The 25,662-nt window shown below is 43.1% G+C and overlaps 1 protein-coding gene across 1 annotated transcript; it reads left to right on the top strand.

Annotated features, from left to right (window-relative positions):
* Positions 1–24,073: 24,073 nt before the first annotated feature.
* Positions 24,074–25,324, top strand: LOC109755330 (uncharacterized). The gene is made up of 2 exons (XM_020314245.4): positions 24,074–24,307; positions 24,594–25,324. Exon 2 carries the CDS (start codon positions 24,607–24,609, stop codon positions 24,970–24,972), a length of 366 nt encoding a protein of 121 aa, XP_020169834.1. The 5' UTR covers positions 24,074–24,307; positions 24,594–24,606; the 3' UTR covers positions 24,973–25,324.
* The last annotated feature ends 338 nt before the right edge of the window (positions 25,325–25,662 follow it).

Raw genomic sequence — 25,662 nt, 5'->3', positions numbered from 1 at the left:
GATCCATATCAATAGATTTTTAGCAAGCAAAGATGCAAGCAAATAGAAGGCACATGGAAACACAAACAAAGATACATACGGGAGGAAGGCGAACAGAAAAGGGAGAATAAAACGGCAAAGGTTAAGGGGGGGGAGAAAACGAGAGGCAAATGGCAAATAATGTAATGCGATGCATAAGTGTTTGTGATGGGTACATGGTATGTCTTGACTTGTGCGTAGACTGCTCAACAACGGCGCCAGAAATCATTCTTGCTACCTCTTGAGCATGTGTTGGTTTTCCCTTGAAGAAGAAAGGGTGATGCAGCAAAGTAGCCTAAGTATTTCCCTCAGTTTTTGAGAACCAAGGTATCAATCCAGTAGGAGGCCACACGCAAGTCCCTTGTACCTACACAAACAAATAAGAACCTTGCAACCAACGCGATAAAATGGTTGTCAATCCCTTCAAGGCCACTTACAAAAATGAGATCTGATAGAGATGATAAGATAATATTTTTGGTATTTTTATGATAAAGATTAAAAGTAAAGATTGCAAAATAAACGGCGACAGAAATAGCTAGTTGACGGAAGATTAATATGATGGAAAATAGACCCGGGGGCCATAGGTTTCACTAGTGGATTCTCTCAAGATAGCATAAGTATTACGTTGGGTGAACAAATTATTGTCGAGCAATTGATAGAAAAGTGCATAGTTATGAGAATATCTAGGCATGATCATGTATATAGGCATCACGTTCGCGACAAGTAGACCGAAACGATTATGCATCTACTAATATTACTCCACACATCGACCGCTATCCAGCATGCATCTCGAGTATTAAGTTCATAAGAATAGAGTAACTCATTAGGCAAGATGACATGATGTAGAGGGATAAACTCAAGCAATATGATATAAACCCCATCTTTTTATCCTCGATGGCAACAATACAATACGTGTCATTTCCCCTTCTGTCACTAGGATCGAGCAACGCAAGATTGAACCCATAGATAAGCACTTCTCCCATTGAAAGAAAGATCAATCTAGTAGGCCAAACCAACTGATAATTCGAAGAGACTTGCAAAGATAACAAATCATACATAAAAGAATTCAGAGGAGATTCAAATATTGTTCATAGATAATCTTGATCATAAACCCACAATTCATCGGATCTCGACAAACACACCGCAAAAAGAATTACATCAAATAGATCTCCAAGAAGATCGAGGAGAACTTTGTATTGAGATCCAAAGAGAGAGAAGAAGCCATCCAGCTAATAACTATGGACCCGAAGGTCTGAGGTAAACTACTCACACATCATCGAAGAGGCTATGGTGTTGATGTAGAAGCCCTCCCTGATCGATTCCCCCTCCGGCGGAGCGCCGAAAAAGGCCCTAAGATGGGATCTTGATACGTCTCTGTCATATCTACTTTTCCAAACACTTTTGCCCTTGTTTTGGACTCTAACTTGCATGATTTGAATGGAACTAACCCGGACTGACGCTGTTTTCAGCAGACTTTCCATGATGTTATTTATGTGCAGAAACAAAAGTTCTCGGAATGAACTGAAACTCCACGGAACACCTTTTTGGAAAATATTAAAAATACTGGAAGCAAAATCCACGTCAGGGGGCCCACACCCTGTCCACGAGGGTGGGGGGCGCGCCCCCTACCTCGTGGGCCCCCTGACGCTCCACCGACCTCAACTCCAACTCCATATATTCACTTTCGGGGAGAAAATAATCAGAGAGAAGGATTCATCGCGTTTTACGATACGGAGCCGCCACCAAGCCCTAAAACCTCTCGGGAGGGCTGATCTGGAGTCCGTTCGGGGCTCCGGAGAGGGGGATTCGTCGCCGTCGTCATCATCAACCATCCTCCATCACCAATTTCATGATGCTCACCGCCGTGCGTGAGTAATTCCATCGTAGGCTTGTTGGACGGTGATGGGTTGGATGAGATCTATCATGTAATCGAGTTAGTTTTGTTAGGGTTTGATCCCTAGTATCCACTATGTTCTGAGATTGATGTTGCTATGACTTTGCTATGCTTAATGCTTGTCACTAGGGCCCGAGTGCCATGATTTCAGATCTGAACCTATTATGTTTTCATGAATATATGTGAGTTCTTGATCCTATCTTGCAAGTCTATAGTCACCTACTATGTGTTATGATCCGGCAACCCCGAAGTGACAATAATCGGGACCACTCCCGGTGATGACCATAGTTTGAAGAGTTCATGTATTCACTATGTGCTAATGCTTTGTTCCGGTACTCTATTAAAAGGAGGCCTTAATATCCCTTAGTTTCCACTAGGACCCCGCTGCCACAGGAGGGTAGGACAAAAGATGTCATGCAAGTTCTTTTCCATAAGCACGTATGACTATATTCGGAATACATGCCTACATTACATTGATGAATTGGAGCTAGTTCTGTGTCACCCTATGTTATGATTGTTACATGATGAACCGCATCCGGCATAATTCTCCATCACCGATCCAATGCCTACGAGCTTTTCACATATTGTTCCTCGCTTATTTACTTTTCCGTTGCTACTGTTACAATCACTACAAAACACCAAAAATATTACTTTTGCTACCGTTACCTTTGTTGCCGTTACCGTTACTTCCATATTACTTTGCTACTAAATACTTTGCTGCAGATACTGAGTTATCCAGGTGTGGTTGAATTGACAACTCAACTGCAAATACTTGAGAATATTCTTTGGCTCCCCTTGTGTCGAATCAATAAATTTGGGTTGAATACTCTACCCTCGAAAACTGTTGCGATCCCCTATACTTGTGGGTTAATTCTCGCTACCTTTATATCCTTAAAATATTTCCGTTCTCATTAAAGGGTGATGCGAAGATATGGTTTAATTCTCTTGATCCTGGTTGTGTGCGTAGTCCCAAGGATATGATTTACTCTTCTCTGCTAAATATTTCCCTGCTCATAAGAAACAAGCTGCTTTGAGGGATATATATAATTTTGTGTAAATTGAAGAAGAGAGTCTCCCACAAGCTTGGGGGAGGCTTCTCCAATTACTTAATGCTTTGCCTGATCATCCTCTTAAGAAAAATGAAATACTTGATATCTTTTATAATGGACTAACCGATGCTTCCAGAGATTACCTGGATAGTTGTGCTGGTTCTGTTTTCAGGGAAAGAACGCCGGATGAAGCTGAAATTCTATTGAATAATATGTTGACAAATGAAAATAATTGGACACTTCCTGAGCCAGCCCCTGAGCCAATTCATGAGCCTATTCCGAAGAAAAGAGGTGTTCTATTTCTCAGTCCTGAAGATATGCAAGAGGCAAAGAAATCTATCAAAGAAAAAGGTATTAAAGCTGAAGATGTTAAGAATTTACCTCCTATTGAAGAAATACATGGTCTTAATTTACCGCCCGTTGAAAAAACGTATGATCTTAATCCATTACCTATTGAAGAAACTCATGGTCTTTATAACCCGACACAGGTAGTAAAGGTAAATTCTCTCTATAGATTTGATGAAGGTGATATTCCTCACTATAAGTCTGCTAGACAATGCTTAGAAGAGTTTGATAATTTTATTGTCAAACAAGAAAACTTCAATGCTTATTTTGGTAGACAATTGAAATACAATTCCGATACGCTGGAACACTTGGGTGATTATATGTCTAGAGTTAAGGGTGAACTTAAACTTATTAGCAAACATGCTTCTATGGTTACCACTCAAGTAGAACAAGTACTTAAAGCTCAAAATGATTTGCTCAATGAATTAAATAGTAAGAATAATGATTATGCTGTTAGAGTGGCTACTAGAACCGGTAAAATGACTCAGGAACCTTTGTATCCTGAAGGCCACCCTAAGAGAATTGAGCAAGATTCTCAGAGAAATGATACTAATGCACCTAGTGCTTCTAAAAAGAAGAAAAAGAAAAATGATAGGACTTTGCATGCTTCTAGTGAACCTATTGCTGAACCACCTGAGAGTCCAAATGATATATCTATTTCTGATGCTGAAACACAATCTGGTAATGAACATGAACCTAGCGATAATGTTAATGATGATGTTCATGATGATGCTCAACCTAGTAATGACAATGATGTAGAAATTGAACCTGCTGTTGATCTTGATAACCCACAATCAAAGAATCAACGTTATGATAAGAGAGACTTTGTTGCTAGGAAACACGATAAAGAAAGAGAACCATGGGTTCAGAAACCCATGCCTTTTCCCCCCAAACCATCCAAGAAAAAGGATGATGAGGATTTTGAGCGCTTTGCTGAAATGATTAGACCTATCTTTTTGCGTATGCGATTAACTGATATGCTCAAAATGAATCCTTATGCTAAGTATATGAAAGATATTGTTTCTAATAAAAGAAAGATACCGGAAGCTGAGATTTCCACCATGCTTGCTAATTATACTTTTAAAGGTGGAATACCAAAGAAACTTGGAGATCCAGGAGTACCTACTATACCATGCTCCATTAAAAGAAACTATGTTAAAACTGCTTTATGTGATCTTGGAGCCGGTGTTAGTGTTATGCCTCTCTCTTTATATCGTAGACTTGATTTGAATAAGTTGACACCTACTGAAATATCTTTGCAAATGGCTGATAAATCAACTGCTATACCTGTCGGTATTTGTGAGGATGTGCCTGTTGTAGTTGCAAACGTTACTACTTTAACGGACTTTGTTATTCTTGATATTCCCGAGGATGATAGTATGTCTATTATTCTTGGAAGACCCTTTTTGAATACTGCAGGGGCTATTATTGATCGCAACAAAGGCAATGTCACTTTTCATGTTAATGGTAATGAGCATATGGTACACTTTCCGAGGAAACAACCTCAAGTTCATAGTATCAACTCTATTGAGGTAACATAGTGTTATTCGAAATTTCTCCGGTTCCATGTTATTTGGAAAGAGTTTGTTAACAAGACTTGATCAACCTTGTTAGTAGATTCCTTTTGATGAGCATGAGATGGATGAAACTAGAAGGCACAACCTTCTGTACCTTCCTTTCCACTTTCTGTTATTTAGTTCAAATAAAGTAAAAATAGTATTTTTCTGTCTGTTTTCTGATTTATCCGTGCAATATAAAAATACCCCGAAAATAAAAGTTCTCCAAATGCCCTGAAAATGGAATATGATTTTTTCTGGAATATTTGAGAATACCTGGCACTGAGAACACAGCAGGAGGGGCAAGCACCTGGCCACGAGGGTGGAGGGCGCGCCCTACCCCCCTGGGCGCGCCCCCTGCCTCGTGGGCCCATGGTGCCCCCCTCCACTTATTCCTGCACCCACACACTCCTTCCTCCCAAAAAATTCACCATCCAGCTCAAGCACGAGTTCTAGCTCATTTTGCTGCGATTTTCGATCTCCTTGCTCAAAGCACCTCTCACAAAACTGCTTGGGGGGATTGTTCCTTGGTATGTGACTCCTCCATTGGTCCAATTAGTTTTTGTTCTAGTGTTTTATTCATTGCAAATTTGTGCTGTCTAGGTGACCATGTTCTTGAGCTTGCATGTCAAATTTATATGGTTCCAAGTAGTTCTAATGCTTGATATAGGCTCTAGTCACTTGTAGGAGTAGTTGCTATCAATTTTGTTTAGTTTGGCTCACTTTTGTTTGAAGTCACTAAAAATTTCAGAAATTTTTTAGAGGAAGAAATATGCTTAGGAAAATGTACCAAGGTTGTTCTTCAAGGAAGTAAGGACCCAGGCTTGCAATGCGTGATGCTGACGATGTGCCACCAAGGGACGCTCCAGTGCGGCCCTGTGAATGGCCTTCAGAAAATTTTATGGATCGAGCGGGAATCAAGGAAGAATTTAACGCATATTTGCGTAACGCTGATCTTGTGAGCTTTGAGGCAGAAAAATGCCGCCAGTACCATTATCTCACTAGTTCCTTTGTGAGGAGGTTTGAATTTTCATCTTCACGTAATTCTCCAACTGTCCTGTTTGATCTTTATGAAAAATCATATACGATGGACTTAGAGGATTTTACCGCTGCCTGCAAACTTCCATAATGGGGTAGTGCTAGTGAACCCCGCAAATCTGAATTTAGAAATTTTCTTGCTAGTATAACTGTGGGGGAATCTCGAGATATAGCACAAGCTACCATAGGGAGCATTCATTTTCCTGCTATACATTATTTTGCACTCTTCATAGGTGGGTGCGTAACTGGTAAAGATGAAGCATGTCATATGTGTGTCCCTGACCTCAGTATTTTTAGGAGTGCTATGTTAGGAGACAAATCTTATAATTTGGGAGCCATTGTTGCACGTAGGTTGCATAATAATAGATTTAATGGAGATTTCTTTGGTGGAATTTATGCAACCCGCCTAGCTAATTTCTTGGTGTAACCATACGTGATGATGATATTGAATTGCCTCCTGCTTACCTAGACTTTGATGCTATGGTTCACCACCAGTTTGTTGAGAGGAATGAATCACCTCTCCAGTATCGCTTAATCTTTGACAGACGCCGTGCTGTCCGTATTACTCTCCCTGCTCCTGCCTTCTTTGATTATCAGGCAAAAGGAAGATATATTATTACCAGAGAGGAGGCAGATGAGTACGAGAGGAGGGCGGAGGCAGCTCGCCGCCACGCTGCAGCTCAGGAGGCAATAATTGCTGCATCTCAGTACGACCCCGGCTACAACTACGGATATCCGCCAGGCCATCCGTGGCAATGAACCAACTTAGGCCAAAAGCCTAAGCTTGGGGGAGTACGTATTTCCCACCGACATTACATTCATGTTCACACACACTCATTGCTAGATGTCGGTGCTCATACTTTTTCACTATAATATCCATGCTAGTTTATTTTCTTTTTCTTGCTTTCTTCTTGTGTGTTTGATAAACCTTAAGAAAAACCAAAAAAATTAGTGTAGCTTTTAGCTAGTTTACTTTTCTTGTTGTAGTAGTAATAATTAAAAAGAAAAAAGAAAAAATATTTCCCGTTCTTCTTTTGCTTGTTGGGAGCTTTCCCGTGTAAATAGTTTTATTTATTTTCTTTTCTTTGGGGGTCGATAGGAGAAGACCATAATTAAATTGTTGAAGTGGCTCTTATATGCATTATTGTTGATTTAACCAAGAGCCCATATTGCCTTGTCTTCTCCTGTTTATTGAATGCTCGCAGATTCCAGCTTAGTCCAATACACGTGCACTCTTATTATTATTATTCACTTCGTTCGGTCGTGCAAGTGAAAGGCAATTATGATGATATATGATGGACTGATTGAGATGAGAGAAGCTGGTATGAACTCGACCTCTCTTTTTTTGTAAATATGATTAGTTCATCGTTCCTGATTCAGCCTATTATGGATAAACATGTTTGCAATGACAATTAGAGATCATAGTTGCTCGTGACATGCTTGATTAGCTATGAGTTATAATGGTTTACCTTGCGTGCCAACATGCTAATAAAATGGTTGTGATGTGGTATAGTGGGGTGGTATCCTCCTTTGAATGATTTAAGTGACTCGACTTGGCACATGTTCACACATGTAGTTGAAACAAATCAACATAGCCTTCACGATATTTATGTTCATGGTGGATTATATCCTACTCATGATTGTACTCAATGTTTATTAATTTTAATGCATGTTCATGACTATTGTTGCTCTCTAGTTGGTTGCTTCCCAGTCTTTTGCTAGCCTTCACTTGTACTAAGCGGGAATACTGCTTGTGCATCCAATCCCTTAAACCCCAAAGTTATTCCATATGAGTCCACTATACCTTCCTATATGCGGTATCTACCTGCCGTTCCAAGTAAATTTGTATGTACCAAACTCCAAACCTTCAAATGAAATTCTCTTTTGTATGCTCGAATAGCTCATGTATCAACTAGGGCTGTCCGTATCTTCCATGCTAGGCGGGTTATTCTCAAGAGGAGTGGACTCCGCTCCTCATTCACGAGAAAATGGCTGGTCACCGGGATGCCCAGTCCCATGCTTTATGCAAACTAAATCAAAATAATTGCAAACAAAACTCCCCCTGGGACTGTTGCTTGTTGGAGGCACTCGTTGTTTCGAGCAAGCCATGGATTGATGCTTGTTGGTGGAGGGGGAGTATAAACTTTACCATTCTGTTTGGGAACCACCTATAATGTGTGTAGCATGGAAGATATCGCCATCTCTAGGTTGTTATGTTGACAATCAAACTATACCGCTCAAAATATTATTTATCTCTATTTCAAAACCGAGCTCTGGCACCTCTACAAATCCCTGCTTCCCTCTGCGAAGGGCCTATCTATTTACTTTTATGTTGAGTCATCACCCTCTTATTAAAGAGCACTAGCTGGAGAGCGCAGCTGTCATTTGCATCCATTACTATTAATTTATATTGGGTATGACTATGACTAGATCTCCTTTACCATGAATTACAATGTTTAGTCAGTCCTTGATCTTTAAAGGTGCTCTGCATTTATGTTTTGCGGTCTCAGAAAGGGCTAGCGAGATACCATCTTGTTATATCATATCATGATTGTTTTGAGGAAGTGTTGTCATCCGAGATTTATTATTATTGCTCGCTAGTTGATTATGCTATTGATATGAGTAAACATGATACCTAAGTGTTATTGTGAATATGGTTAGTCATAATCTTTGCTGAAAACTTGAATGCTGGCTTTACATATTTACAACAACAAGAGCAAACAGAGTTTGTAAAAGTTTTTCTTTATCACTTTCAGTTTATCAACTGAATTGCTTGAGGACAAGCAAAGATTTAAGCTTGGGGGAGTTGATACGTCTCCGTCGTATCTACTTTTCCAAACACTTTTGCCCTTGTTTTGGACTCTAACATGCATGATTTGAATGGAACTAACACGGACTGACGCTGTTTTCAGCAGACTTTCCATGGTGTTATTTATGTGCAGAAACAAAAGTTCTCGGAATGACCTGAAACTCCACGGAACATCTTTTTGGAAAATATTAAAAATACTAGAAGAAAAATCCACGTCAAGGGGCCCACACCCTGTCCACGAGGGTGGGGGCGCGCCTGCCCCCCTGGGCGCACCCCCTACCTCGTGGGCCCCCTGACGCTCCACCGACCTCAACTCCAACTCCATATATTCACTTTCGGGGAGAAAAAATAGAGAGAAGGATTCATCGCGTTTTACGATACGGAGCCGCCGCCAAGCCCTAAAACCTCTCAGGAGGGCTGATCTGGAGTCCATTCGGGGCTCCAGAGAGGGGATTCGTCGCCGTCGTCATCATCAACCATCCTCCATCACCAATTTCATGATGCTCACCGCCGTGCGTGAGTAATTCCATCGTAGGCTTGATGGACGGTGATGGGTTGGATGAGATCTATCATGTAATCGAGTTAGTTTTGTTAGGGTTTGATCCCTAGTATCCACTATGTTCTGAGATTGATGTTGCTATGACTTTGCTATGCTTAATGCTTGTCACTAGGGCCCGACTGCCATGATTTCAAATCTGAACCTATTATGTTTTCATGAATATATGTGAGTTCTTGATCCTATCTTGCAAGTCTATAGTCACCTACTATGTGTTATGATCCGGCAACCCCGAAGTGACAATAATCGGGACCACTCCCGGTGATGACCATAGTTTGAAGAGTTCATGTATTCACTATGTGCTAATGCTTTGTTCTGGTACTCTATTAAAAGGAGGCCTTAATATCCCTTAGTTTCCGCTAGGACCCCGCTGCCACGGGAGGGTAGGACAAAAGATGTCATGCAAGTTCTTTTCCATAAGCACGTATGACTATATTCGGAATACATGCCTACATTACATTGATGAATTGGAGCTAGTTCTGTGTCACCCTATGTTATGATTGTTACATGATGAACCGCATCCGGCATAATTCTCCATCACCGATCCAATGCCTACGAGCTTTTCACATATTGTTCCTTGCTTATTTACTTTTCAGTTGCTACTGTTACAATCACTACAAAACACCAAAAATATTACTTTTGTTACTGTTACCTTTGTTACCTTTATTGATACCGTTACTTCCATATTACTTTGCTACTAAATACTTTGCTGCAGATACTGAGCTATCCAGGTGTGGTTGAATTGACAACTCAACTGCAAATACTTGAGAATATTCTTTGGCTCCCCTTGTGTCGAATCAATAAATTTGGGTTGAATACTCTACCCTCGAAAACTGTTGCGATCCCCTATACTTGTGGGTTATCAGATCTCACGGGTACAGAAGGTTGCGGCGGTGGAAATAGGGTTTAGTGGTGCTCCTCGATGGTTTCGGGGTATATGGGTATATATAGGAGGACGAAGTAGGTCGGTGGAGCTGGGAGGGGCCCACGAGGGTGGGGAGCGCGCCCAGGGGGCAGGCGTGCCTCCCTGCCTCGTGGCCTCCACGGTTGTTTCTTGACGTCCACTCCAAGTCCTCTGGATCACGTTTGTTCCAAAAATCACTCTCCCGAAGGTTTCATTCCGTTTGATATTCCTTTTCTGCGAAACACTGAAATAGGCAAAAAAACAGCAATTTGCACTGGGCCTTGGGTTAGTAGGTTAGTCCCAAAAATAATATAGAAGTGTATAATAAAGCCCGTTAAACATCCAAAACAGATAATATAATAGCATGGAACAATAAAAAATTATAGATACGTTGGAGACATATCAAGCATCCCCAAGCTTAATTCCTGCTCGTCCTCGAGTAGGTAAATGATAAAAACAGAATTTTTTGATGTGGAATGCTACCTGGCATATTCTTCAATGTAATTTTCTTTATTGTGGCATGAATGTTCAGATCCGAAAGATTCAAGATAAAATTTAATATTGACATAAAAATAATAATACTTCAAGCATGCTAACTAAGCAATCATGTCTTCTCAAAATAACATGGCCAAAGAAAGTTCATCCCTACAAAATCATATAGTTTGGTCATGCTCCATTTTCGTCACACAAGAATGCTCTCATCATGCACAACCCCGGTGACAAGCCAAGCAATTGTTTCATACTTTAGTAATCTCAAACTTTTTTTCAACTTTCACGCAATACATGAGCATGAGCCATGGATATATCACTATGGGTGGAATAGAATATAATGATGGGGGTTATGTGGAGAAGACAAAAAAGGAGAAAGTCTCACATTGACGTGGCTAATCAACGGGCTAGGGAGATGCCCATCAATTGATGTCAATGCAAGGAGTAGGGATTGCTATGCAACGGATGCACTAGAGCTATAAATGTATGAAAGCTCAACAAAAGAAACTAAGTGGGTGTGCATCCAACTTGCTTGCTCACGAAGACCTAGGGCATTTGAGGAAGCCCATTGTTGGAATATACAAGCCAAGTTCTATAATGTAAAATTCCCACTAGTATATGAAAGTGACAAAACAAAAGACTCTCTATCATAAAGATCATGGTGCTACTTTGAAGCACAAGTGTGGAAAAAGGATAGTAGCATTGTTCCTTTTTATTTCTTTTTATTTCTTTTTTTTGGCCTTTCTTTTTTTATTTGGCCTTTCTCTCTCTTTTTTTATTTGGGACAATGCTCTATTAATGATGATCATCACACTTCTATTTATTTACAACTCAATGATTACAACTCGATACTAGAACAAAATATGACTCCATATGAATGCCTCCGGCGGTGTACCGGGATGGGCAATGAATCAAGAGTGACATGTATGAAATAATATGCATGGTGGCTTTGCCACAAATACGATGTCAACTACATGATCATGCAAGGCAATATGACAATGATGAAGCGTGTCATAATAAACGGAACGGTGGAAAGTTGCATGGCAATATATCTCGGAATGGCTATGGAAATGCCATAATAGGTAGGTATGGTGGCTGTTTTGAGGAAGATATAAGGAGGTTTATGTGTGATAGAGCGTATCGTATCACGGGGTTTGGATGCACCGGCGAAGTTTGCACCAACTCTTAAGGTGAGAAAGGGCAATGCACGGTACCAAAGAGGCTAGCAATGATGGAAAGGTGAGAGTGCGTATAATCCATGGACTCAACATTAGTCATAAAGAACTCACATACTTATTGCAAAAAACTACAAGTCATCAAAAACCAGGCACTACGCGCATGCTCCTAGGGGGATAGATTGGTAGGAAAAGACCATCGCTCGTCCCCGACCGCCACTCATAAGGATGACAATCAAAGAACACCTCATGTTTCAAATTATTTACACAACGTTTACCATACGTGCATGCTACGGGACTTGCAAACTTCAACACAAGTATTTCTCAAATTCACAACTACTCAACTAGCACAACTTTAATATCACTATCTCCATATCTCAAAACAATCATCAAGTATCAAACTTCTCTTAGTATTCAATGCACTTATATGAAAGTTTTTATTATATCCATCTTGGATGCCTATCATATCACGACTAATTTTATAGCCAAAGAAAATTACCATGTTGTTATAAAGGACTCTCAAAATAATATAAGTGAAACATGAGATATCAATAATTTCTATAAAATAAAACAACCACCGTGTTCTAAAAGATATAAGTGAAGCACTAGAGCAAAATTATTTAGCTCAAAAGATATAAGTGAAGCACATAGAGTATTCTAATAAATTCCGATTAATGTGTGTCTCTCCCAAAAGGTGTTTACAGCAAGGATGATTGTGGTGAACTAAAAAGCAAAGACTCAAATCATACAAGACGCTCCAAGCAAAACACATATCATGTGGTGAATAAAAATATAGCTCCAAGTAAAGTTACCGATGGACGAAGACAAAAGAGGGGATGCCTTCCAGGGCATCCCCAAGCTTAGGCTTTTGGTTGTACTTGGATTTTACCTTGGGGTACCTTGGGCATCCCCAAGCTTAGGCTCTTGCCACTCCTTGTTCCATAATCCATCAAATCTTTACCCAAAACTTGAAAACTTCACAACACAAAACTTAACAGAAAATCTCATGAGCTCCGTTAGCGAAAGAAAACAAACCACCATTTCAAGGTACTGTAATGAACTAATTCTTTATTTATATTGGTGTTAAACCTACTGTATTACAACTTCTCTATGGTTCATAACCTCCGATACTAGCCATAGATTCGTCAAAATAAGCAAACAACACACGAAAAACAGAATCTGTCAAAAACAGAACAGTTTGTAGTAATATGTATCAAACACATACTTCTGGAACTCCAAAAATTCTGAAATAAATTTTTGGACGTGAGTAATTTATCTATTAATCGTCTTCAAAAAGAATCAACTAAATAGCACTCTCCAGTAAAAAGTTTTAGCTAATCTCGTGAGCGCTAAAGTTTCTGTTTTTTACAGCAAGATCGCAAAGAGTTCACCCAAGTCTTCCCAAAGGTTCTACTTGGCACAAACACTAATTAAAACACAAAATTGAAGGAAATATGCCCTAGAGGCAATAATAAAGTTGTTATTTATATTTCCTTATATCATGATAAATGTTTATTATTCATGCTAGAATTGTATTAACCGGAAACTTAGTACATGTGTGAATACATAGACAAATTAAGTGTCACTAGTATGCCTCTACTTGACTAGCTCGTTGAATCAAAGATGGTTAAGTTTCTTAGCCATAGAGATGAGTTGCCATTTGATTAATGGGATCACATCATTAGAGAATGATGTGATTGACTTGACCCATTTTGTTAGCTTAGCATTTGATCGTTTAGTATATTGCTATTGCTTTCTTCATGACTTATACATGTTCCTATGACTATGAGATTATGCAACTCCCGAATACCGGAGGAACACTTTGTGTGCTACCAAACGTCACAACGTAACTGGGTGATTATAAAGGTGCTCTACAGGTATCTCCGATGGTACTTGTTGAGTTGGCATAGATCGAGATTAGGATTTGTCACTCCGATTGTCGGAGAGGTATCTCTGGGCCCTCTCGTTAATGCACATCACTATAAGCCTTGCAAGCAATGCAACTAATGAGTTAGTTGCGGGATGATATATTATGATACGAGTAAAGAGACATGCCGGTAACAAGATTGAACTAGGTATTGGGATACCGACAATTGAATCTCGGGCAAGTAACATACCGATGACAAAGGGAACAATGTATGTTGTTATGCGGTTTGACCGATAAAGATCTTCGCAGAATATGTAGGAGCCAATATGAGCATCCAGGTTCCGCTATTGGTTATTGACCGGAAACGAGTCTCGGTCATGTCTACATAGTTCTCGAACCCGTAGGGTCCGCACGCTTAACGTTCGGTGACGATCGGTAATATGAGTTTATGTGCTTCGATGTACCGAAGGTAGTTCGGAGTCCCGGATATGATCACGGACATGAGGAGGAGTCTCGAAATGGCCGAGACATAAAGATCGATATATTGGATGACTATGTTTGGACTTCAGAAGGATTCCGGGCAAGTTCGGACAAATACCGGCGTACCGGGGGGTTACCGGAACCCCCCGGGGAGTGTAATGGGCCTATTGAGCCTTAGTGGAGAAGAGGAGTGGCGGCCAGGGCAGGCCGCGCGCCCCCTCCCCCTCTAGTCCGAATTGGACAAGGGGGGGCGCCCCCTTTCCTTCCCACTCTCTCCTTCTTCCCTCTCTCCTACTCCTACTCTTGGAAGGGTTGGAGTCCTACTCCCGGTGGGAGTAGGACTCCCCTTGGGGCGCGCCTAGGAGAGCCGGCCCCTCCCCCTCCTCCACACCTTTATATACGGAGGAGGGGGCACCCCATAGACACACAAGTTGATCAGTTGATCTTTTAGCCGTGTGCGGTGCCCCCCTCCACCATAATCCACCTCGGTCATATCGTAGCGGTGCATAGGCGAAGCCCTGCGTCGGTAGCATCATCATGACCGTCATCACGCCGTCGTGCTGGCGGAAATCTCCCGCGAAGCTCTGCTGGATCGTGAGTTCTGGGGACGTCACCGAGCTGAACGTGTGCTGAACTCGGAGGTGCCGTGCGTTCGGTACTTGGATCGGTCGGATCGTGAAGACGTACGACTACATTAACCGCGTTCTCATAACGCTTCCGCTTACGGTCTACGAGGGTACATGGACGACACTCTCCCCTCTCATTGCTATGCATCACCATGATCTTGCGTGTCTGTAGGATTTTTTTTTGAAATTACTAAGTTCCCCAACAAAAACCACATCTAAACAGAAGCTAGATGAATGATTTATTACTAAACAGAACCAAAAAGCAAGAAACAAAAATAAAATTGGGTTGCCTCCCAACAAGCGCTATCGTTTAACGCCCCTTTTAGCTAGGCATTGATAATTTTAATGATGCTCACAAGAAAGACAAGAATTGAAGCACAAAAAGAGCATCATATAGCATGTGAAAAACATATCTAAGTCTAACATACTTCCTATGCATAGGCATCTTATAGGCAAACAAATTATCATAGCAAGCAAAAACTAGCCTATGCAAGGAAGTGGAAAGAAACAATAGCAATCTAAACATAACGAGAGGTAATTTAGTAACATGAAAATTTCTACAACCATATTTTCCTCTCTCATAATAATTGCATGTAGGATCATAAGAAAATTCAACACAATAGCTATCACATAAAATATTTTCAACACGATCCACATGCATGCGAAGTTGACACTCTTCCAAAATAGTGGGATTAATATTAACTAAAGTCATGACCTCTCCAAACCCACTTTTATCAAAAACTTCATAAGATTGAACATTCTCCAAATATGTGGGGTCTAAAGTTGACACTCTTCCAAACCCACTTTCAATATTATGGCAAACACTAATATCAATCTCATATTCATCATGGGGCTTAAATAAATTTTCAGGGTCATAAAAAGAATCACCCCAATCATGATCATTGCAACAAATACTAGACATAGAAAAACAAGCATCCCCAAGCTTAGGGTTTTGAATATTATTAACACAATTGGCATTAAGAGAATTTATAATAACATCATTGCAATCATGCTTTTCATCGAAGGAACTACCAAGTATGGGTGCAATAGCAACGATCTCATGTTTAACATAAGGAACTATAGCAAATTCATCTTCATAAATATTGGCATCATGGCCACAAGAATAGCAAGCATCATGTTCATCAAGGGATATTTCAATCAAATCCGCGGAATCATCATTATCTATAGATTCATGCATATCATTAGTTTCTTCCAAAGCAATGGTCATTCTCTCAATAAATTCTTTGACATAGACATTATGAGCATAGTTTTCATAGCAACATTTAAGTATGTCAAAATTTTCAGATTCGTAGAGAGTAACATCATACTTTTCAATCAAAGAAGCAACTTCATAAGCACCCTTAAAAGCAACAAATTCTTCAATTTGTTCAATCTCATAGTAACTGTAAACACTCTTTGCATAAGAAGATAAGATTTCATTTTCATTAAACTCATAAAGGTAGGGAAGGTGTTTTTTAGGGTTCTTAGAGCAACAAGTAAAATCATAAATTTCATAAAGATTCCAAGTGTAACACAACAATCTGTTTATTTGATCCCATAAGAGTTTCCCTTTTTCAGACAAACGGTGACGCACAAAACGAGCATGCTCATCTAAATATTTCCCATCAACTAGGCTAGTTGGGGTTTCAGCACGAGCGCATAAGGATCGAAGATGATCCAAGTAGAACACTTTAAGTGGATCCATATCAATAGATTTTTAGCAAGCAAAGATGCAAGCAAATAGAAGGCACATGGAAACACAAACAAAGATACATACGGGAGGAAGGCGAACGGAAAAGGGCGAATAAAACAGCAAAGGTGAAGTGGGGGAGAGGAAAACGAGAGGCAAATGGCAAATAATGTAATGCGAGGGATAAGAGCTTGTGATGGGTACTTGGTATGTCTTGACTTGTGCGTAGACTCCCCGGCAACGGCGCCAGAAATCCTTCTTGCTACCTCTTGAGCATGCGTTGGTTTTCCCTTGAAGAGGAAAGGGTGATGCAGCAAAGTAGCGTAAGTATTTCCCTCAGTTTTTGAGAACCAAGGTATCAATCCAGTAGGAGGCCACACGCAAGTCCCTCGTACCTACACAAACAAATAAGAACCTTGCAGCCAACGCGATACAGGGGTTGTCAATCCCTTCACGGCCACTTGCAAATGTGAGATCTGATAGAGATGATAAGATAATATTTTTGGTATTTTTGTGATAAAGATTAAAAGTAAAGATTACAAAATAAACGGCGACAGAAATAGCTAGTTGACGGAAGATTAATATGATGGAAAATAGACTCAGAGGCCATAGGTTTCACTAGTGGCTTCTCTCAAGATAGCATAAGTATTACGGTGGGTGAACAAATTACTGTCGAGCAATTGATAGAAAAGTGCATAGTTATGAGAATATCTAGGCATGATCATGTATATAGGCATCACGTCCGCGACAAGTAGACCGAAACGATTATGCATCTACTACTATTACTCCACACATCGACCGCTATCCAGCATGCATCTAGAGTATTAAGTTCATAAGAACAGAGTAACGCATTAGGCAAGATGACATGATGTAGAGGGATAAACTCAAGCAATATGATATAAACCCCATCTTTTTATCCTCGATGGCAACAATACAATACGTGTCATTTCCCCTCCTGTCACTGGGATCGAGCAACGCAAGATTGAACCCAAAGCTAAGCACTTCTCCCATTGCAAGAAAGATCAATCTAGTAGGCCAAACCAAACTGATAATTCGAAGAGACTTGCAAAGATAACAAATCATACATAAAAGAATTCAGAGGAGATTCAAATATTGTTCATAGATAATCTTGATCATAAACCCACAATTCATCGGATCTCGACAAACACACCACAAAAAGAATTACATCGAATAGATCTCCAAGAAGATCGAGGAGAACTTTGTATTGACATCCAAAGAGAGAGAAGAAGCCATCTAGCTAATAACTATGGACCCGAAGGTCTGAGGTAAACTACTCACACATCATCGGAGAGGCTATGGTGTTGATGTAGAAGCCCTCCGTGATTGATTCCCCCTCCGGCGGAGCGCCAGAAAAGGCCCTAAGATGGGATCTCACGGGTACAGAAGGTTGCGGCGGTGGAAATAGCATTTCGTGGTGCTCCTCGATGGTTTCGGGGTATATGGGTATATATAGGAGGAAGAAGTAGGTCGGTGGAGCTGCGAGGGGCCCACGAGGGTGGGGCGCGCCCAGGGGGCAGGCGCGCCTCCCTGCCTCGTGGCCTCCTCGGTTGTTTCTTGACGTCCACTCCAAGTCCTTTGGGTCACATTTGTTCCAAAAATCACTTTCCCGAAGGTTTCATTCCGTTTGGATTCCGTTTGATATTCCTTTTCTGTGAAACACTGAAACAGGCACAAAAAATAGCCATTTGCAATGGGCCTTGGGTTAGTAGGTTAGTCCCAAAAATAATATAAAAGAGTATAATAAAGCCCATTAAACATCCAAAACAGATAATATAATAGCATGGAACAATCAAAAATTATAGATACGTTGGAGACGTATCAAAGATCAAGGTGTTGACTATGATGAGATTTTCTCACTCGTAGCGATGCTTAAGTCTGTCTGAATCATGTTAGCAATCGCCACATTTTATGAAATCTGCCAAATGGATGTCAAAACTGCATTCCTTAATGGATTTCTTAAAGAAGAGTTGTATATGATGCAACCAGAAGGCTTTGTCAATCCTAAAGGTGCTAACAAAATGTGCAAGCTCCAGCGATCCATCTATGGACTGGTGCAAGCATCTTAGAGTTGGAATATATGCTCTGATAAGTTGATCAAAGCATATAGTTTTATTGAGACTTGCGGTGAAGCCTGTATTTTTACAAGAAAGTGAGTGGGAGCACTACAACTTTTCTGATAAGTATATGTGTATGACATATTGTTGATCGGAGATGATGTAGAATTTTTCTGGAAAGCATAAATGAGTGTTTGAAAGGAGTTTTTCGAAGAAAGACCTCGGTGAAGCTGCTTACATATTGAGCATCAATATCTATAGAGATAGATCAAGACGCTTGATAAAGTTTTTTCAATGAGTACATACCTTGACAAGATTTTGAAGTAGTTCAAAATGGAACCGTCAAAGAAGGAGTTCTTGCCTGTGTTGCAAGGTGTGAAGTTGAGTAAAGACTCAAAACCCGACCCCGGCATAAAATAGAAAGAGAATGAAAAGTCATTCCCTATGCCTCAGTCATAGATTCTATAAAGTATGCTATGCTGTGTACCAGACCTATTGTGTAACTCACCATGAGTTTGGCAAGAGAGTACAATAGTGATCCAGGAGTGGATCACTGGACATCGGTCAAAATTATCCTTAGTGGAATAAGGATATGTTTCTCGGTTATGGAGGTAACAAAAAGTTCGTCGTAAAGGGTTATGTTGATGCAAGCTTTGACGCTAAACCAGATAACTCTAATCTGGATACATATTGAAAGTGGGAGCAATTAGCTAGATTAGCTCCGTGCAGAGCATTGTAGACATAGAAAATTTGCAAAATACATACGGCTCTGAATGTGGCAGACCCGTTGACTAAACTTCTCTCACAAAGCAAAACATGATCACTCTTTGGGTATTAATCACATAGCGATGTGAACTAGATTATTGACTCTAGTAAACCCTTTGGGTATTAGTCACATGGAGATGTGAACTAATCACATAAAGATGTGAACTATTGGTGTTAAATCACATGACGATGTGAACTCGATTATTGACTCTAGTGCAAGTGGGGGACTGAAGGAAATATGCCCTAGAGGCAATAATAAAGATGTTATTTATATTTCCTTATATCATGATAAATGTTTATTATTCATGCTAGAATTGTATTAACCGGAAACTTGATACATGTGTGAATACATATACAAACAAAGTGTCCCTAGTATGCCTCTACTTGACTAGCTCGTTAATCAAAGATGGTTAAGTTTCCTAACCATAGACATGTGTTGTCATTTGATTAACAGGATCACATCATTAGAGAATGATGTGATGGACAAGACCCATCCGTTAGCTTAGCATTAATGATCGTTTAGTTTTATTGCTATTGCTTTCATCATGACTTATACATGTTCCTCTGACTATGAGATTATGCAACTCCCGAATACCGGAGGAACACCTTATGTGCTATCAAACATCACAATATAACTGGGTGATTATAAAGATGCTCTACAGGTGTCTCCGAAGGTGATATGTTGGGTTGGCATAGATCAAGAATAGGATTTGTCACTCCGTGTATCGGAGAGGTATCTCTGGGCCCTCTCGGTAATGCACATCACTATGAGCCTTGCAAGCAATGTGACTAATGAGTTAGTCATGGGATGATGCATTACGGAACGAGTAAAGAGACTTGCCGTTAACGAGATTGAACTAGGTATGATGCTACCGACGATCGAATCCGTGGCAAGTAACATACCGATGACAAAGGGAACAACATATGTTGCTATGCGGTTTGACCGATAAAGATATTCGTAGAATATATAGGAGCCAATGTGATCATCCAGGTTTCGCTATTGGTTATTGACCGGAGATGTGTCTCGATCATGTCTACATAGTTCTCGAACCCGTAGGGTCTGCACGCTTAACGTTCGATGACGATTTGTATTATGAGTTATGTGATTTGATGACCGAAGCTTGTTTGGAGTCCCGGATGAGATCACGGACACGACGAGGAGTCTCTAAATGGTCGAGAGGTAAATATTCATATATTGGAAGGTTGCATTTGGACATCGGAATGGTTCCGAGTGGTTCATGCATTTTTTTGGAGAACCGGGAGGTTACCGGAACCCCCCGGGAGAGTAATGGGCCTTAATGGGCTTTAGGGGAAAGAAGAGAAGGGCCTCAAGGGGTGGCTGTGTGCCCCCCCCCATGGGTTGGTCCGAATTGGACTAGGAGGGGGCGGCGCCCCCTCCTTCCTTCTCCGCTCTTCCCCCTTCCCTCCTTCTCCTAGTTGGAATAGGAAGGGGGGCGAATCCTACTTGGACCGGGAGCCCAAGTAGGACTCCCCCCTGGCACGCCCCCTCTAGGGCTGGCCTCCTCTTCCCCCCTCCTTTATATACATGGGCGGGGGCACCCCAAAGACCCACCAAGTCTTCTCTTAGCCGTGTGCGGTGCCCCCTCCACAATTACACACCTCGGTCATATCGTTGTAGTGCTTAGGCGAAGCCCTGCGCCGGTAACTTCATCATCATCGTCGCCACGCCGTCATGCTGACGGAACTCTCCCTCGTCCTCAACTGGATCAAGAGATTGAGGGACGTCATCGAGCTGAACGTGTGCTGAACGCGGAGGTGCCGTACGTTCGGTGCTTGGATCGGTTGGATCACGAAGACGCTCGACTACATCAACCGTGTTACTAAACGCTTCCGCTTTCGGTCTACGAGGGTACGTGGACACACTCTCCCCGCTCGTTGATATGCTTCTCCTAGATAGATCCTGCGTGATCGTAGGAATTTTTTTGAAATACTATGTTCCCCAACAACGATTGGATGTTGCAGGTCTAGACCACTGTAGGCCTGAGCAGTCCCATCGCCGCGCCCGCTAGCGACTGGTCGTTGGCAGGTCCTCGGGCATCCATGGGAGGCAAGTGACGGGGGGCATGCCCCCTGGAAGTAGCTCCTCGCCTGGTAGATCTTGGCCTTGACATCGTCGGTGGTGTCAAAGGGTTTTCACCCCAAGTGTGATGGTCTTGCTAGTGAGAGTCTTCACAAGGATCTGGATCTTGAGGTAGTTCCTTAACATGGATTGGCGTACCACCGCGTTGCTGCTAGGCAGGATAGCGGAGCTGATTCCTTCTTGATGTTGTAGGTTGTTGGGCATGGACATCCTCGAACTACCCGTGGTAGTGAGAGCGTTGTTGCCAGGCAGGATAGCGGAGCTGATTCCTTCTTGATGTTGTAGGTTGCCGGGCGTGGACATCCTCGAACTACCCATGGTAGTGAGAGCGTTGCTGCCAGGCAGGATAGCGGAGCTGATTCCTTCTGGATGTTGTAGGTTGCCGGGCGTGGACATCCTCGAACTACCCATGGTAGTGAGAGCGTTGCTGCCAGGCAGGATAGCGGAGCTGATTCCTTCTGGATGTTGTAGGTTGTCGGGCGTGGACCTCCTCGAACTACCCATGGTAGTGAGACGGCCACGCCAGCGCTGATGATAGGCTTTCGTAGGCTTAGTTCTTGACAAAGATTTGCATGCCACCTCGGGAGGGGCATGGATTTGTAGTTCATGGGCGGCGAGCCCGTGCACACCCATAGACGGGGCTGACGCCACCCATGTGAGACGAATCCGTGGGACCCCCAGGCTTCACGGGACCGACAATGGTAAACTGGATCTTGGCACTCGCGACTGACGTTCGACGGGTGCTAGTGGAGGAGCAATCCCTTGTGTTCATCTGACCGGCCAGTGAGTCGCAACCTAGGACGATGTCTGTGTTGATGTTAGTTAACTTGGACGCCTCTTATGAGTAATGCAAGGGCTTGGGCATGAGTAGCGCGATGGTGCTGCAGCTAGTTAATGTGTGTCTAGGGGGGGCGCTCGGCAACCGCAACAAGGAGATCAAGTGGTGCGGCAACACATTGCAGGTGCGTTGGCATATCTGCAGGCGCGCCAATGGTGGTTCCGTGTGGCATAGTGGTCACTTGCTGGCGGCGCAAAGGAGATTTTCCTTTGGTGTGAAGGCAATGCCCATCGCACGAGAAGGTTCGTGGCACCAGCAGCAGCGCCTGGCGCTGGTGAATTTGGGGCAGGTCAGCGGTTCCCCACCGACATCTAGCACCGGTGCAGTGACTCCAACAATATGGTGGATGTTGCAGTACAACTCGCGTTGGTGTTGAGTGGTAGCAGCCAGATATGCACCGAGACATTGGCACCCTCCCGACGAACATGGCGGTGGTCTAGGGTGTGAAGACACCCCACCAATCTGTTATTGCCTTTTTGGCTCGACGTGGAGTACTGCAGATACAAGATGTTGACTTAAACACCGTTTCATGTTCGGATGAAAAACTCTTGCACGTACCATTATTGGTTGGGCTCAGCATCGACGAAATTGTATCTTTATCTTGTTTAAGGCGTTGTCTATTTGCTGTTGCGTTGGTCTTCATTGATTGGTCTTAACAAGCAGGCTGAAAATCCTTGTCGAACTGACGTGACGACGCTGATACAAGAATGTTTATCTTTTTTAAGTGGTTGTTTTATTTATACGCTGGTCCGTTCACAAAATATAAGATATTCTATCTTCTTTTTTGAAACTCGATGTACGTAGGTACATTTTAGTGCGTTTGCTACTCATTTCAATATGTATAAAGTACAAAAACATCTTGTGATTTGTGAATGGAAGGAGTAATTAACAAAAACAATCGGATGCATCTTATTGATGCAAAGGCCGGGGATTCAACCTCCTGTCCAAAATAAAAATACTTACTGTGATACTCTCAAGTAAGTCTAGTACTTCTCGCAAAAAAGAAAAAGTAAGTCTAGTACTGAGTCTGGCACGTGTCTGATTCCGTAGCGTGGAAGGTATAGCCAACACGGCCGGGGCGAGGGCGACGGACGTGCTGCGAGGCGAGCGAGCGACGAGCCGACTTGACGTTCGCGCGGTGTGCTAGAGAAGTGTCCGATCTAATTGGAGCCACCACCACGCAAGGATGTGATAACGATCGGCCCAATCATCCTCCGTGATATATCAGGATGTCACAATCGATCGACCATGCCGTAGGCCCGTAGCACGTCCGGTGAGAAACTGGGGAATCCTTACCCTTGGCGGTCGGCGGCTCCGCCGTGTCGGACTCTCGGTTCCTTTTGTTTGGATCCTTCGGCTTCGGGCGGTTGGGCTGCTCGTTGCCATGCGTCGCCGTTTCGTGTCCCGTCCGACTACCCGCACGCGTCGGCACGGTCCAGACCCCTAACGTGGCATAGCAAACGCAGCGCCCCGCTGCATACGTGCCGCCGCGCCCATGTGTCGTGAACTCGAGGCGAGTGGGCAGACGCCTCTCGCGCACCCACGCGATGACCGATGGATGCTGCCATGCTGGGTATGTAGGTAGGACGCCTCTCGAGTCGAGTGCTATCCTTTATTAACGCAAAAAAAAAAAAAACTCCAGTGGTAGTAGGTTGCCGCGCGCGCACTCTAGCCGCGACGGAGTCTGTGGGCGTTCTCCGGATTTGGCGCGGCGGCGCCGCTCCAATCTCGTTGGCTCAACGTGACGGGAGCCCATAGGTGTCCCGGAATTATGCACAACCGCCGGCGTGCGCTTGTCCCTGCGTGCGAGATCTCGTTCCCATCCGAATCCGACCGAGACGGTGGGCGGGGCCGTCGGGCCAGTGGGCGGGGCCCACGGTTTCGGGGCCCGGGAGGAATCCCGGGCAGCTGCCCGCGGGCAGGCCATGCCCGTATAAAGCCAGGGGTATTCGCCGGGGCAACGCAGTTTGCCGCTCTCGGCACCTCCTCTCGCCCGGGCAGCTGCTTCCATCCCCCGCTTTCAGATTTCTAGGTACTACTAATCTCAACTTCTTTCGATTCTTCTGCTGCTTAGCACTGAATATCGTAGTGTTATTTTCACCTGTGTGTGCACTAACATACAACTGATTACCACCAACCGTCCTCCTTCTTGAGCTGTTGATTACACGGCGTGGACACGGCAAAACTTGTTCTGTCTTTTTCGATTTGTTTGATGTCCTGATGAACGCTCGATCTATTTCTCGGGTTATTATTTGGAAATCGGAACGAATCATGTATTTACTCGCTCGTTAAAGTCACCCTTAATGATGCCTATGCAGACACTCGACAGAAATGGCTTCCAACTACGTGGACACCACGGGGGAGGAGGGGAGGTTCCACACCCACGGCCACCACAGCAACAGCACCACGCCGACCGGTGAGGCAGCGTCGCCCAAGAATACACGGAGGAGGTGGCCCGGGTCGGCGTCGGCGCCGTCCGGCGCAGGCCACGGGCCTGCTTCCAAGTGCGTCTGCGCGCCGGCCACCCACGTCGGGTCCTTCAAGTGCCGTTTCCACCGCACCAACTCTCAGGGCCACGGCCACGGCCAGGGCCAGGGAAGCCGCCCTTCTTCGCCTCCTTCACCGGCCGCGGCCAACGCAGTGCCGCGGCACCCGGCCTCGCCGTCCTCGTCCTCCGGCACCGTCGCGACCCAGTGACGTGACCCAAGTATCAGCCTCGAAAATCAAGAACGCTCGACAACAGAGAGGGACGGGAAGGTCATATACATGTCATAAGAAAGGGAGTTTATTTACTGCTCCCTCGATGTATTGTGTCAATTGGAGAACTCTTGTTTTCTCTCTCCCCCCTCCCCCCACACCCACCCCGTCTTTTGTTGGGATCTCCCTTGGATCGAATGGACTTTCCTCTCCATGAAAGGAAATTATCCTGCTTGCCTGCTTCTCCCCACCCTTCATTTGAGATGGAGTCATATTGGTCAGAGTATGAGCTTGTGTGGCGCTCTCTTGTGATTACCTTTTCAGTTAAATCCATGCTTCTTGCCTGATTTAAGATCTTACTGGGCTCAAATTAGGGACATGTTGGACAAGAGATTGTTCAACGGTTTGTGCTTCAAAGGAAAGAAAAACATGCTGGACAAGAGCATCTCTTAGTACGTACTACAGATTTGCTATTGCAACCAGATATCACAGGTACTTTGGTAGTATACATCACCGCTGAGGTCTCAGATTTCTTGGATCGTGAAAAGTAGCAGTCACAGACACAGGTCTGGTACTGTTTACCATGGTGCTTCCGCGTCTTTTGGTGGTTGCGTTCACTTCACTGCCAGCCCATTCTGGTGCTGTCTTGATTAAGCGTTTGTTTATATTATCATGTGAATGATTTGTCAT

The sequence above is a fragment of the Aegilops tauschii genome, chromosome 2, assembly GCF_002575655.3.
Source record: "Aegilops tauschii subsp. strangulata cultivar AL8/78 chromosome 2, Aet v6.0, whole genome shotgun sequence".
Taxonomy (NCBI): Eukaryota; Viridiplantae; Streptophyta; class Magnoliopsida; order Poales; family Poaceae; genus Aegilops; species Aegilops tauschii.
The sequence above is the reverse complement of the archived record's forward strand: the minus strand, read 5'-3'. Positions and strand labels throughout refer to the sequence as shown.

What these genes read in the sequence shown, in the direction of transcription:
- LOC109755330 (XM_020314245.4), top strand. Translation starts at nt 24,607, where the DNA reads ATGGCTTCCAACTACGTGGACACCACGGGGGAGGAGGGGAGGTTCCAC.